At 34.3% G+C, this 13590-nt stretch overlaps 1 protein-coding gene across 50 annotated transcripts in view; it reads left to right on the forward strand.

Moving 5' to 3' along the window:
• The window catches only part of MYCBP2 (MYC binding protein 2), a 171761-nt gene that overhangs the window by 86697 nt on the left and 71474 nt on the right, over positions 1 to 13590 (forward strand). For all 50 annotated transcript variants that reach the window (XM_086880920.1, XM_086880922.1, XM_086880928.1 and 47 more), the window contains 12 exons: positions 70 to 262; positions 895 to 1169; positions 2120 to 2341; positions 4033 to 4224; positions 4993 to 5199; positions 5923 to 6054; positions 6582 to 6760; positions 9350 to 9492; positions 10272 to 10372; positions 11428 to 11646; positions 12758 to 12983; positions 13286 to 13404. In XM_086880920.1, coding sequence (XP_086737046.1) covers positions 70 to 262; positions 895 to 1169; positions 2120 to 2341; positions 4033 to 4224; positions 4993 to 5199; positions 5923 to 6054; positions 6582 to 6760; positions 9350 to 9492; positions 10272 to 10372; positions 11428 to 11646; positions 12758 to 12983; positions 13286 to 13404 — 2208 coding nt within the window. The remainder of the gene's footprint in view (positions 1 to 69; positions 263 to 894; positions 1170 to 2119; positions 2342 to 4032; positions 4225 to 4992; positions 5200 to 5922; positions 6055 to 6581; positions 6761 to 9349; positions 9493 to 10271; positions 10373 to 11427; positions 11647 to 12757; positions 12984 to 13285; positions 13405 to 13590) is intronic.

The raw sequence follows: 13590 nt of genomic DNA on the forward strand, positions 1-13590 counted from the left end.
ATGCAGAACACTAATTTCTTGTTTTTTAATACTAAATCTGTCTTCGGTGTCCTTCATACCCTGGAACAGGAATGCTTTGAATCTTTACTGAGCATTCTTCACTGGAGTTGGACAACACTGGTGCTGGGAGTTGAAGAACTTCGTGGGCTGAAGGGTTTCCAATACACTGCTACTCTTCTGGATTTAGAAAGGTTGCGTTTCGTGGGCACTTGCTGCCTGAGATTGCTGAGGGTCTACACCTGTGAAATATATCCAATATCAGGTATTCCTCTCAGTTCACTTGTTTCATATTTATTAGCAAATAATCTACAGGATATTTATGATTTGATCTAAGTATTCATGTATAAAATAAATTTGCTCATAGAGATAGTTTTATTGGAGCAATTAAAAGACTTTCAGAAACAGGAAATTTTCAATTGTCTGCATAACTAAGTATCCTAGTACTGCTTGTTTACATTGTAGCCTGTGTGTTTTCAAATTAATTTCCTGTTTGATTTGTCAGTTGAGTTGTTTTGGACTATTTGTATCTTCTTTTTTTCCCATTGCTGTACATAGGGATTGCTGTGGTGGTGAGCACAGTGTGAATTTGAAAGATTGTATTTTGTTTTTGTGCCTGTACTTTAACAATGCTCATTAAAATGCAGTAAATTAAATTAAATGTAAATTTTACATTATAAAAGACCAGAAAAGTGGGAGTTTAATGCTCAGGTTTCTTTGATAGAGTTTAACACCCTTTCACTGTTTTACTTTTGGAATTAACTTCTCTGAATGTAGATTCAATAATGTTGCTCAACTCTCTTTTTTTCTGTTTATCTATTTGCATGTAAAATGTGCATTTTAACATGAAGATGTTTCATTATCGTACATTTAATGTTTGTTTGTGTAATCTTCCAGCTACAGCAAAGGCAGTTGTAGAAGAAACCAGTAAACTAGCAGATTGCATTGGAAAAACTAGGACCTTGCTGAGAAAAATTTTATCTGAAGGAGTTGACCATTGCATGGTGAAGTTGGACAATGATCCACAAGGATATCTCAGTCAGCCTCTCAGTCTGTTAGAAGCTGTTCTTCAGGAATGCCATAATACATTCACAGCTTGCTTCCATTCATTCTATCCAACACCAGCTCTCCAGTGGGCATGTCTTTGTGACTTGCTGAACTGTTTGGACCAGGTACATTAAAATGGCACAAGTAAATATTACAGCTTAGCTTGCCCTTTTGCTCAAATGGAAGTCAAGTAATACTTAAAACTGTTACTAATTTTTTGAATTTATCCATATTTGCAACTCGAGTTCTGTTGTGTTTTGGATTTTTTTTTAATGACTGGGGAATTGGATTTGTTTCTGGTTTTGTTCGTTTGGAGTGTTCTCTAAATGTAGTTCAACGAGAGCCTAGTAAGTTTGTCTTCTTTAGCTTGTAAGATTCTCTGTGGGACAGTGAAGAAAATTTGTGGTGATGGTAACTGTCAGCACCTGCTTTTTTAAGTGTGCCTTATATGTGCTTACTCTTGCTGCATGTTGCCTAAGAGCATCCATGTGGTATTTTTTGTCACTAACGCTTGAGTAATTCCTTATTATTATTATTACTGCAACAGTACTCTGATCCAGCCAAGTACATGAGAAGCAGCTGTAAATACTATTCTATAATCAACAACTTTCTTCTTTTGCTTGTTGTGAATGAGCGTACCACATCTAAGCAGTGTAGTTGGTTGCTTGCATTGCTTGTGGTGAGATCTAAACAGTTTGCTGCTTTGCATGAAAATTCATTTAGCATATACAGTTTCAAGGAAGAATCTGTTCTTTAATGTACTTAGAGTACTAAGTTGTTTAATTATAATTGTTAATTATAAGAAAAGCCTTGTCTTCAAAGGATACCATAATTTCAAAGGTAATATTAGATGGGCTTATTATTTTAAAATATGACAACCAAGAAATTTTAATTTCTCCAGTTTTGAAGATCTGAATTCAAGCTTTTGAGAGAAGGTAATGTAAAATTCATAAGAAAACTTTCTCTAAATTTTTTTTATTAATTACAATAAAGCTGGCAAGTTCCTTTCAAAAGCAGTTTCTCTGTTGTTTGAGTGCAGTGGTGCCATTCTGGTAATCTATTTTTATGTCTTTAGGATATCCAGGAAGCAAACTTCAAGACCTCCAGTAGTCGGCTCCTTGCTGCTGTCATGTCTGCCCTGTGCCACACTTCAGTGAAGCTGACCTCCATCTTTCCCATTGCTTACGATGGAGAGGCCTTGCTGCGCTCCATGGTTAAACAAGTCAGCACTGAGAACGACTCTGCTCTGGCTCATCGCTTTCCTCTTCTGGTTGCACACATGGAAAAGCTTAGTCAGGTTAGGATGTATTCTAAAAATTCAGTGTTTCTTCTACTTTACAACAAAAAGCTGTTATGTACCTGCAAGTTTTTGCTTGATAAAGATGTATGTGAATTTGCCTGTTTCCTTTCTAAAAGGCTTCGTTCAGAAACTTACTGTTTTTTACAGTTTTGTCTGAAATATTGCAACTATTTCTTCTTTGAAGAATGTCTAAGCAGAATGGTTCTTATCTTGTAATTGGAAGAAATATCCTTTGGAGTAGTATTCTGTTGTATAGTGTTTTCTGCATCAGTTTTTCAGCTTTTTCATGTGATCACAAGGAAGAGCACGTAGATAGACTTGGTGTTTTGAGGAAGAGTCAACACAACTTAGTTGTGTGATGTTCGTAAAAGAAAGTCATGTCCCAAACTGGAGTTTTTAAAGGGGTCAATAAAGGAATCCCAGTTTATACTATTCTGGCACAGGTTATTAAACAAATTCCTAATCAGGGGCTCTTTGATGCTGTATTGTACTTCTGTTATTTTGGAATTGTAGAATTGACTTACAGGAATGAGAAGGGTAAAGATAATAATCAGGGAAATGGAACTACTGAACAGTGTTGTGTAGTTTGGAAGACAACGGGGTAAGATAGTATGAAATGATGAGTTATGCAAGAAAAGCAAATAAAGGACAGTTGTAGAGTCTACCATTATCAGAAGTTTAGAGTAAATGGAAAGGTCAGAAGTTTTCTGGTCTTCATAAAATACACAGTTAAGGTGGGGGCCGTATTCCAGTACGCCATTATTGCGCTAAAAGCTTTCATGGGCTTGGAAAGCACCTGTACAAATTAATGAAGGAAAAAAACCACCAGGCACTATTAAATGCAAATATAATATTTGTGTCCTGAATACAGCAGCCTCCTAACTGCAAAGGATGGAAAGGTGTTCTGTACAGGTTTGCTTTGCCTGGTTGTCTTCCATATTTGTTCACTGTTTAGATGGTTTTTTTTGGGAGACGAAGGGGTAAGAAAGATAAACCTTGGATTTTAATCAGTAGAGCTGATTTTAATGTTTTATCAGAAATTATTTTCAGCATGGATAACTGTTAAAAGAAATGGTTGATCATGTCAGTGCTAGGCAGAAGACACAATAGATGCCTAAGCTTAGATTTGTTTTGTAGTTTTCATTCAGCAAAGAACAGCTGTGTTTATAATCATCCCACCACTGGTTTTGTCTTACCTCTTTGCATAGAAGATTCTTTCTGCTAACACCAAATCAATAAAACTTCCAGGTTTCTTTTTTAGACACTGCAGAAGAAAATTATATAAAAAGTTTCAAAGGTAGCTATATATCCACTGTATTTCAATGTATACTTTTAAAGCCCATAGGTTTTATATATATACAGTATATATTTTTATATATATTTTTATATACAGTATATAAAGAAGAGACCTCTCCTGGGAAGGACACCTGTATATGGTATTTTCCAGTGCAACAGAAAACTTGTCACCACCTCATACAGGAAATTAGGGACATGAATAAATTATTTTGACAAAGGATTACACTCCATGATATCTTTGAGAATTTTATTTTTTTTCCACCTTCTAGACATTTCTTATCTTTATGAAGTCACAGATATTTCAATTACCTAATACTTGTAACATGTGAAAGTTTGTGGTTTGTTTTTTTTAATAACCACGTCATTTGTCATTGCTTTTCTTTATATTGCAGAGTGAGGAAAATGTTTCAGGGATGACAAGCTTTCGGGAGGTGTTGGAAAAGATGTTGGTCATTGTTGTCTTACCAGTACGGAACAGCCTTAGAAGAGAGAATGAACTTTTCTCATCACATCTGGTTTCTAATACCTGTGGGTTGCTTGCTAGTATTGTGAGTGAGCTTACAGCATCAGCATTAGGATCTGAGGTAAAGCTGCTTTCAAGTAATTTTTGAAGTCTTTCAGGACAAATGTATTATGAATGTGGTACAGGCTAGGATGGGCATTTAATAGGTGTGCGGATCTTTCAGAGACTCAGGAATTCTCTGTTTTATATTCACTGTGTTAGGGAAGTACTGTTGATAATAACTACTTCATTAGGGCTGCAGAAAACTGCAGATTATTTTAAAAAGGGCTAATTTTTTGAGTGCTTTGGTTTTTGCCTGCATCTTTGTGTACATATACAATCCTTTCAGAAGGCTATAACTTAGTTAAGTGACAGAAAAGTATTTGACTTTGTTAAAGGTATGTCACTGTGCTATCAACAGGCTTTTCTCACAGAAAGAATCAAGCTTTTGATAACATCTTGATTCAAGGTGTTTTTACCATTATGTAGCATCTGTTTCTGCCCTCTGTTAATCTTGACTGTACCTAAGGCAGAAATACTTAATCTTTTTTAGTACAGCTAATTTGTATTTTTTGCTAATTCATCCTATAAAATACATCTTTAAATACTTTTAAAAACTAGTTGGATTTCTATTTATTCCTAGTTAATTTCTAATTATCACAAATACTTTATTTTTAGTCATTATTAACTAGAAGGCTAAGTAGTGGCATCTTCTGTGGTTTATGAGCTGACTGTTAAAATTTACCCAATTGAAATGTCTGGTAATTTAATTCCCTTAATTTTGCTTTATTAAAGTTACGTGACATTCAGCACTGAATATTTTCTGACAACTGTATTTAACTTTCCACAGGTTGACGGGCTGAATTCTCTCCATTCTGTCAAATCCACTCCAAACCGATTCACTAAAACAAGTCAGGGACGAAGCTGGAATACTGGGAATGGATCCCCTGATGCAATATGTTTCTCTGTTGACAAACCTGGTGTAGTTGTAGTAGGATTTTCTGTTTATGGTGGAGGAGGAATTCATGAGTATGAGTTGGAGGTATTAGTTGATGATGTAAGTATTACATTTGGGAAAACAGTTTGAACAAAGGTAACCTCAGACTTTTTTTTAGAGTGTATTTTACAATGTGGTAATTTCATAATCTTATTCGGTCCAGGTAAACTAGGTAAAACAGTGCACTGATAGTGTTTTTTTGCTTGTGGTGAAGATTTTTGTTACCACAAGCTTCCTTCCATATCTAGTAGGGTCCTTATCTTGGTTATTGTCTTGAACTCTTCCTTTGGATTACAAGTAATATTTGAAGTATTGGCAGCTTTTCACTTCCTGGAACTAAATGTAAATTATTACCAGTTACCTCTCTGTAAACCATGAATGAAAATATGAAATGAGGTTAAAACCAAAAATTGAAGAAAAGGGTAATGGCCTACCAGTGTGATCAGACTGTACCTATAGTTGTTTCATGTGCTCTTGATGTACTCTCTTAGAAGCAGTATAAAACTGTGTTGTGGGTTCTTACACACAGTTGCTCACTATAACTGATGATTCTGGTCTCTTCCAAAAGACAAGTATAGGTTACTATGGGAAATTAACTTCTCTGCTCAGTAATTTCCTCTTTAAGGGAAAGACTTCACTGTTGACTGAACAGATTTTTCATCTTTTGTTTGTTATGCCATGTGTAAAAATTTATGCACTGGAACATAAGTTGCACAATTGCTTGTGTCATGTCATGTATTTACATTTAAAATGTATTAAAAGCAGTTTGTTTCTTTGAATCAGAGTGATCATACTGGAGATGCAACTCATTCTCATAGATGGACATCTTTAGAACTGGTTAAAGGAACTTATACCACAGATGATTCTCCCAGTGACATAGCTGAAATCAGACTTGACAAAGTTGTGCCACTGAAGGTAAGTAAAAGCACATCTGTAGGTTTCATCCAACTTCTTTAGATAACAAAATTGAAATTGTCAGTGTAAATTATTTAAGTGTTTGGGTGCACATTCATCTTGTGACATATGTGCTTCATAAAGTCTCAGTTTCAACCTATAAGTTGAAACTCCCAAATCCTGTCAGCTACAAGAAATTAGAACCCAGTTTTTATAGTTGCATAAGATGGATTGTAGTTGCTTAGTAATTTTAGAATATTTTTGCAAGTGCAACTTTTTTTGTGCAACTTGATAGTTAATTTTCTTTGATATCTGCTTACTCTTAAAGTAATTAGTAGTAATGTAAGTTATGGTCTGTAATTTGGGAACATGGAACATCTCTGTTTTTTCCTAAATGCTGAATCATTGTTGTTTAATTTCATTTGTAGAGTGCTTTGAAGTACTTTTCAGACTCTCCAGTATTAATGTAAAATAATAATTTTCATATACCATGAAGCCATTTGATACTTGTTTTATACTGCAACCTGTTTTTGCCTCTCCTTTTTAAGGAAAATGTGAAATATGCAGTTCGTTTGAGGAATTATGGAAGCCGAACTGCCAATGGAGATGGTGGAATGACCACAGTTCAGTGTCCAGATGGTGTAACATTTACTTTCAGTACATGTAGTCTGAGCAGTAATGGCACCAACCAAACACGAGGACAAATCCCACAGATCCTTTATTACAGGTGTGTGTGTTATAATGATTCATTTCTAAGAAAAGTGAACAAAACCATTGCAGTGTGCCTACACCACATCTGTTTTTAAGAAGTGATAGAAATAAATGCATCCAGAGTGTGTTTGTCATGCCTCTTTGAGTCTTGTTTTAGGTTCTCTGGTTTTTTTGACTTGACAAATAATGTGATGGTTGACTTCTTACAAGGTCCATTGTTTACTACCTTGAATCTCTAAATATGGCGAACTCGTAAGATACATTATTTCAATTTCTGTGTTTTCTATACCATAATAGATATCCGAGAGATTACTCACTGGCATGTTTATCTTTCCAATTTATGCAGTTCTTCAGTTTCCAAACATAATTGCATCAGGCAGCGAGGCCTGTTTATATAGAAACTATCTCCTCTCCTACTTAGAGTTGAAAGGTATAAAAAGAGAAATTGTGATTGCCTGGAGAAAGTCAGCTGAAACATCTGACTATCCTGTAGGGGAGCTTTGCTTCAGCCTTTCTGGATGACAGTAGGAAATAATTTGTGGTAATGCTTTCACAGAGAGCATTGCTTTTGTGTTTGAGGTACCTTACCCTGATTTGTATAAAGACATGATTTTCAAACTGGCAGTATAAGGCTGATCAACATAAGATGGAAGTAATAAAAGGATCAATGAATAATAATTTGCTTTTATCTTTGATTGTGTGAAAAGTACCTACATAATAAAGATGTGGAAGAAATTAAAAAGTAATACTACACCAACTGATGTATTTTAGAGTATCAAGCACATGAACATGTTGCTCTTAAGATGGTTTTAAAGAAGTTAAAATAGGAAAAAATAAAGTGGCCGGCAAAATTATAGTAATAGTATATTTGAAGATAGAGGATATCTCTAGATTATCTTAAAACATGAGATTGTGCTCAAAGATCCAGCTTGTCAGGAAAAACAGTGATTGTTTATTAAAGAATGGAATTGCAGTGGTGCAGGTTGTAATACTTTAACTGATTTAGTCTCCTGGAATCTTGGACTTTATTATTAAATATAATAACTGGAAAGTCTCATTATGTAAGAAGGATGAAAGACATGGAAAATGTCCTAGATTGTCTACATTTATACAGGCAAAAGAGAAAATTACAGAGCAATAACAATTTCTTTGATTTCAGAAAAGCAAAGGAGGTAATTTCAGTAATGGAAATTTCAAGGCATTCTAACAATGATAAATCAACATATGAAAAAAACCCACACGGAAGTCCTGTCTTCAGATCAGAACAGTCCCAGATTTTTTGTTTCAACAAATAAAAATCTAAAGAAGCTTTCAAAAGATTGTAGTGGTACAAGTTGGAACTGTTACAGAAGAAATTGTGTTGAAAAAATTGCAGCTGCTCTGCTGTAATCACAATGTCTTTTGTAGTTTTCATAGAAAAGCTGAATTTAATGTTTTCTGATGCATGACCATGGTTATAGACTTCGTTTGAGAACTTACTGTTTGATATATAGTGATTTGAAGTTCTGATCTGCCTACAGCAAACAAATGTTCAGTCAGCTGTTACAGAACAGCTTGTAAAAGTCATGCTCCATTTTGTTTGGAGGATGCTCAGATATCAATAGAATTGTTTCCTAGGCATATGCAAAGAAAGGCCACATACAGAAGATAACACACTTTCGGTAAGGGCAGAAAAGTTTTGGAGGAATTTTTTGGAAAAGGACTCAGTTGAATCACACCTACCATCAGTGGCTAAAAAATTCAAAGGAAAAAGGCTTGAGGCTGACAGCAAAACTACAGTTTTAGGATGCTGAGAAAACACAATCTTTTTATAAGTGTGACTGAGTCACATCACAGAGGAGGAGAGATATGCTTGTTCACTGAACTGCTTGAAGTAAAATTTCTGTACTTTCTGAGCTGCTAGTCCTGAAATAATATACTGGACAAACATAAGATATCCGAAAGAGAATGTTAGATTTTGTTTCACATGTTGACCAAGTGATTTTATTTCTCTGTGCCAAGGTGTAATCACTGTCATATTGAAGGCTTGAATTAGTTTGTAATTGTCATTTGACAGCTTTTAAAAAGAAAATCAAACCTTATTGAAATATTTTCATGCATAATGTTGTTTAGGAGATCCTAATTTAACATACAGAGCAGATTTAAAAGAAAGAACTATTTGGTAAGGGTAAGCCCAAGATCATGTTTCAAAGCCATAATTAATCTTTGAAATAGGAAGGGAGAATCTTTGTCTTTTATGAAAATGGAAAAATAGCCATTAAGTAAGTTTTCCTTGTTTCTGTGAAGCGTTTAACATTGCTCTGTTTTTACCAAGAAAGGCAACTGACTTTGGAAGAGCATAGCAATTAATACATTTCTGTGGTTTAAAAGGCATCTAGAGAAAAGAAACATTTCAGAAAAATGCTTTTTATAGTTTTTGCCAAACACAGTTCTTGCAAAGGACAAACAGTGAGACATTTCCTCCAAAATGTCCTTTGTGGTTTATTTATTTTTTTTATTGCTATATCATAAACTACTTTGCTTATTCTATGCCAAAAATCAGTCAGTAATTTTTTTAATGTAATTTTGTATTTGTGAACTTACTTTAACTTAATCCACTATCCAGGAGTGAGTATGATGGAGATCTGCAGTCACAGCTGTTGAACAAAGCCAATGAAGAAGACAAAAACTGTAGCAGGGCTCTTTCTGTCGTGAGTGCTGTTGTACGAGCAGCCAAAGACTTGTTGCACAGAGCTCTTGCTGTAGATGGTAAGGCTTGAGAAAATTAAGGTTTCAAAACTTTTTACTTTGCTAGCAAGCCACAATAGTAGAATATCACCTAAATACAAGAGTCATGATGTTTCCCTTTTGCTTTATACTTTGCAAGAGTATTTTTCTAACCTTTCATTCCTATAGGTATTAAACTGTGAATAACTTTTATGTAATTGAGTTGTACTTGCGATAACATAGTCAGATACTTTGTATAAATTGGCTTATCCAATTAGCAAGTATCATATTAAAGCTGGTAAGATTCTTTATTTCCTAAAGATATTTTATGCTGGATTAGTTGCAAATTCCATGAGTGTTTTGCGCAGAGGTTGTAATCAGTTGGACTGATTAATGCAATTAGTATATAAGCACTTAAACATCCCTTTATGAGAAATGTAGATATTAACCATTGTAGCCAAAATGTCCAGAATATTACAGTGTTATGAAAGTCATTTTGAAGGGCTGGGAGGGCTGTTATGCTAACTTTTATGCTGTAGAAAATAGGAACACAACTTAACAAAATGGCAAAGAATTCAATAAAATAATGCTGTAAGAGGAGAACATTTTTCAACAGAGAACTGTATATAATGACATACTTATTTTGGGTGGACTTGGCAGACTCAGAATTCAGCAGTGTCTAAATAATGAAAACAATTTGAAGTAAAAATAGTTTAGGAAATAGAAGCTTAACTCACAAGGGGCAAACCAGAAAAATAAGATGTGCTTTGAACCATAGCATGTTTATTAATAATACCTCTGTTCTAATTATCTTTCTTTAGCTGAAGACATTCCAGAAATACTCAGCTCTTCCAGCCTGTTTTCAATGTTGCTTCCCCTCATCATAGCCTACATAGGACCAGTAGCAGCAGCTATTCCCAAGGTATGCTCCTCAACAGAAATTACTGAAGAAATGTGTCAATGTTATGCAAGGAAAAAGTTTACTCTGAAAATTTGAACATATCTTGATTTCTTACTATTTTGTGAATTAGTAGTCTGTTTGATAACATGACTCGTGAATTTTCCACAAGCCAAGAATTTTAAAAACCTGTAATGCTTTTTTTTTAACTTCAATTGAAAATATGATTTAAAAAAATACCTTAAGGAAGTAGAAAAATATGACAGATTTTATTAGTAGTAGGAAAAGATAAGGAATGATAAGAATGTAATTTACAGCTCATTGATGAACATTGCTGTGATGAAATGGTTTTTTTATGTTGTATAAATTTTAATTTTACAGTAAAGAGCAAAAGCATTTGCTCATTAAATTATTTCTGTCAAATTTAGAGTTTGAAATATGTCAGCAACAAATAAAAGAACATTTGTCTCCAGTGCCATGGTGTTCTTGCATGGTCTGGTGCCTGGTTTGAGACACTCTTGAAATCTCTTATTAGATCTACAGATCTCAATAATCCTTACCTAGTAGACACTATTGCCTTTTATTGCTTTTTTTTATTTGTTGTAGAAGTGTTCCTCCTCTAAGTCTTCCTCTTCGTGCTTAGAAAATGTACTGAAGATTACAAGGAACAGGGCAATGCTTAAGGTTTCATGCATTAAAATATGTTGAATATTTGAAAAATCCCCCAATATTACTATGATTATAAAGTATAACTGAATTATGACTTGAGTATGAGCTTGTACTTACTGTCTGTTAATGTTCAAGGTTTTAGTAGAAGCTATTTTAGGGAAAGGATATCACAGTTGTATATGGATTCTTGTTTTAGCTTTGGTGAGCCTCCAAGAGAAGATTAATGTACTGAGGCATTTTCTGTCAGGATTGTGTAGAAGCAGAATTTCAAGATGGCTGAATGAATTATTATTAGTTATATTCTGAGAATGTTTAAACAACTGCTGAAGAGAAATGGAAGTATTAGAGTGTTTACACTCTAATACCAAGTTACAATACTTTGTAATAACACACGTGATGTTATGTTACAGGTTGCTGTTGAGGTCTTTGGCCTGGTACAACAGCTACTTCCTTCTGTGGCAGTTCTGAATCAGAAATATGCCCCTCCAGCTTTTAACCCAAATCAGTCTACAGACAGCACTACTGGAAACCAGCCAGAGCAAGGGCTTTCAGCTTGTACTACCTCCAATCACTATGCTGTTGTAGAAAGTGAGCATCCCTATAAGCCTGCCTCTGTGACACACTATAAGGTGAGCACATGCTGCTTCTTAAAAGCTTGACACATGAGTTTTCTTGGGTTAGCATTTGCTATCTGAAAAATTGTCCCTGTGGATGGTAATTAATATTGTCTAATATAGAAGATAGTTCCTTATACTATTGCTGTATTGCTTTCTGGACAGAACACTATATTAAGTATAGTGGAAAATAGTGAAATTTTAACCCCCTAATTCAGGTATCTGCTCTAAGTCCCTAAATTTGCATAGTCTTAGATTTTTCTGTGGTTATACAGACTTTCTTTGCTCTAACTGTACGGATTGTAGAAGTTCGAAGTCCTTACGTATAGATGGTACGTACATATCAGACTTTCTTACCTAATGCTAAAACAATGTTTTGTAAAGATACCTAAAGTCAAATCCAGTAAAATTAATATCCAGAAGTAGCAAACTTATAATCAAGTCTAATAATATAAGCCTGAACAGGACACTAATTATTAATCCACTATTCCATTGCTTGTCCTGTGACACACAGCAAGACATCCGCTGCAGAAAATATAGTTACCATGTGATCATCCTGATGCAATAATGTGTACTTTTGTCCTAAAAGTTTATGCAGCATGTCTAAAGCCTTGGTTTTAGTAGTTACTGCATTTGAATTTCTGTAGCTATATGCAATTGTACTGCAGGCCACATTTACAAGTGGGATTCAGCTGCTCTGTACTTTTCTGGGATTGCACAAAACAGATATTCATTATGTTTGTTGAAGTTTGAGTTTGAAAAAGAGTATCTGAGAGTTCAGTGTTTGTAGTAGTCTGTGGCTGTTTTCTTTAATGCACCTGCACAGAGTTCTTAAAAACAATCAATAGCAGTGCCAGTGCAAATACTTAATCAGAATATTAAGTTATAATGCAGGATTCTAATTGAATAAAGTGCAAAGCATTTCAGGTGTACATGAATTTCAAAGAATATATTAGGTTAATGTTAATTTAAAGAATATCAAAACAATTGTGCAGAATTATATAATTAAATCACTTTCGTGGACTAAATTAGAGTTAAGGCCAAATGGAAATGAAGTAGTAAATGTAAAAAAAAAAACCGAGAACCCCAAAAGCTTGGATGTAATTAAACTGTTGCTTTTTTTTAGGTGACTTTTCCTGAATGTGTCAGGTGGATAACAATAGAGTTTGACACTCAGTGTGGCACTGCTCAGTCAGAAGATGTTCTTCGTTTACTAATTCCTGTCAGAATTGCACAGAGCCTGGGATTTGGACCAAAGCACACCTCTGTTCACGAAAACCTTAATTCATGGATAGAACTAAAAAAGTTCTCTGGATCTTCAGGATGGCCTACCATGGTGTTAGTATTGCCAGGTAATAAATAGATAGTGATGAAATTACTAGTAATATGAGTTACTAAAATAATTAAAGAAATTTAATTTTTCTATAGAATTATTGTGGCAAACAAAGTTAAAGAAGGGTCTTTATCCAAGCTGGCAAGTTAATTATATCTGTAGTAGGTTTCTTGCTTGAAGTATCGATCTGCTCGTTTTTCCCATGGTTTTAATTCACATTTTACATATAAAGGCTGGGTCTCATATATATTTATGTAAAAGAAACACACAAAAAGAGAGAGAATATATTATTTATTTTATTTATCCTTTTACTCCTTTAAGGGAATGAAGCTCTTTTTTCTCTGGAGACTGCATCAGACTATGTGAAAGATGAAAAAGCTTGTTTTTATGGTTTCAAATGTTATGCAATTGGATATGAATTCAGTCCAGGAAGTGATGAGGTAAGGGAAAAGAGAGATAGTTAGAATTGCTGCACCTAATAATTGCACCTAATAAACTTCGTGAGGGCAAAAAAATTTCCACTTATGACTAAGTGACATTAGCAAAACATTTTTAGATTAATTTTATAAAGGTTGTAACAGTCTTTAAAGACATTATTAATTTGGAATTCTTTAATCAGGATATTA

This window comes from Cyanistes caeruleus, chromosome 3 (genome assembly GCF_971803275.1).
Source record: "Cyanistes caeruleus chromosome 3, bCyaCae1.hap1.1, whole genome shotgun sequence".
NCBI lineage: Eukaryota > Metazoa > Chordata > Aves > Passeriformes > Paridae > Cyanistes > Cyanistes caeruleus.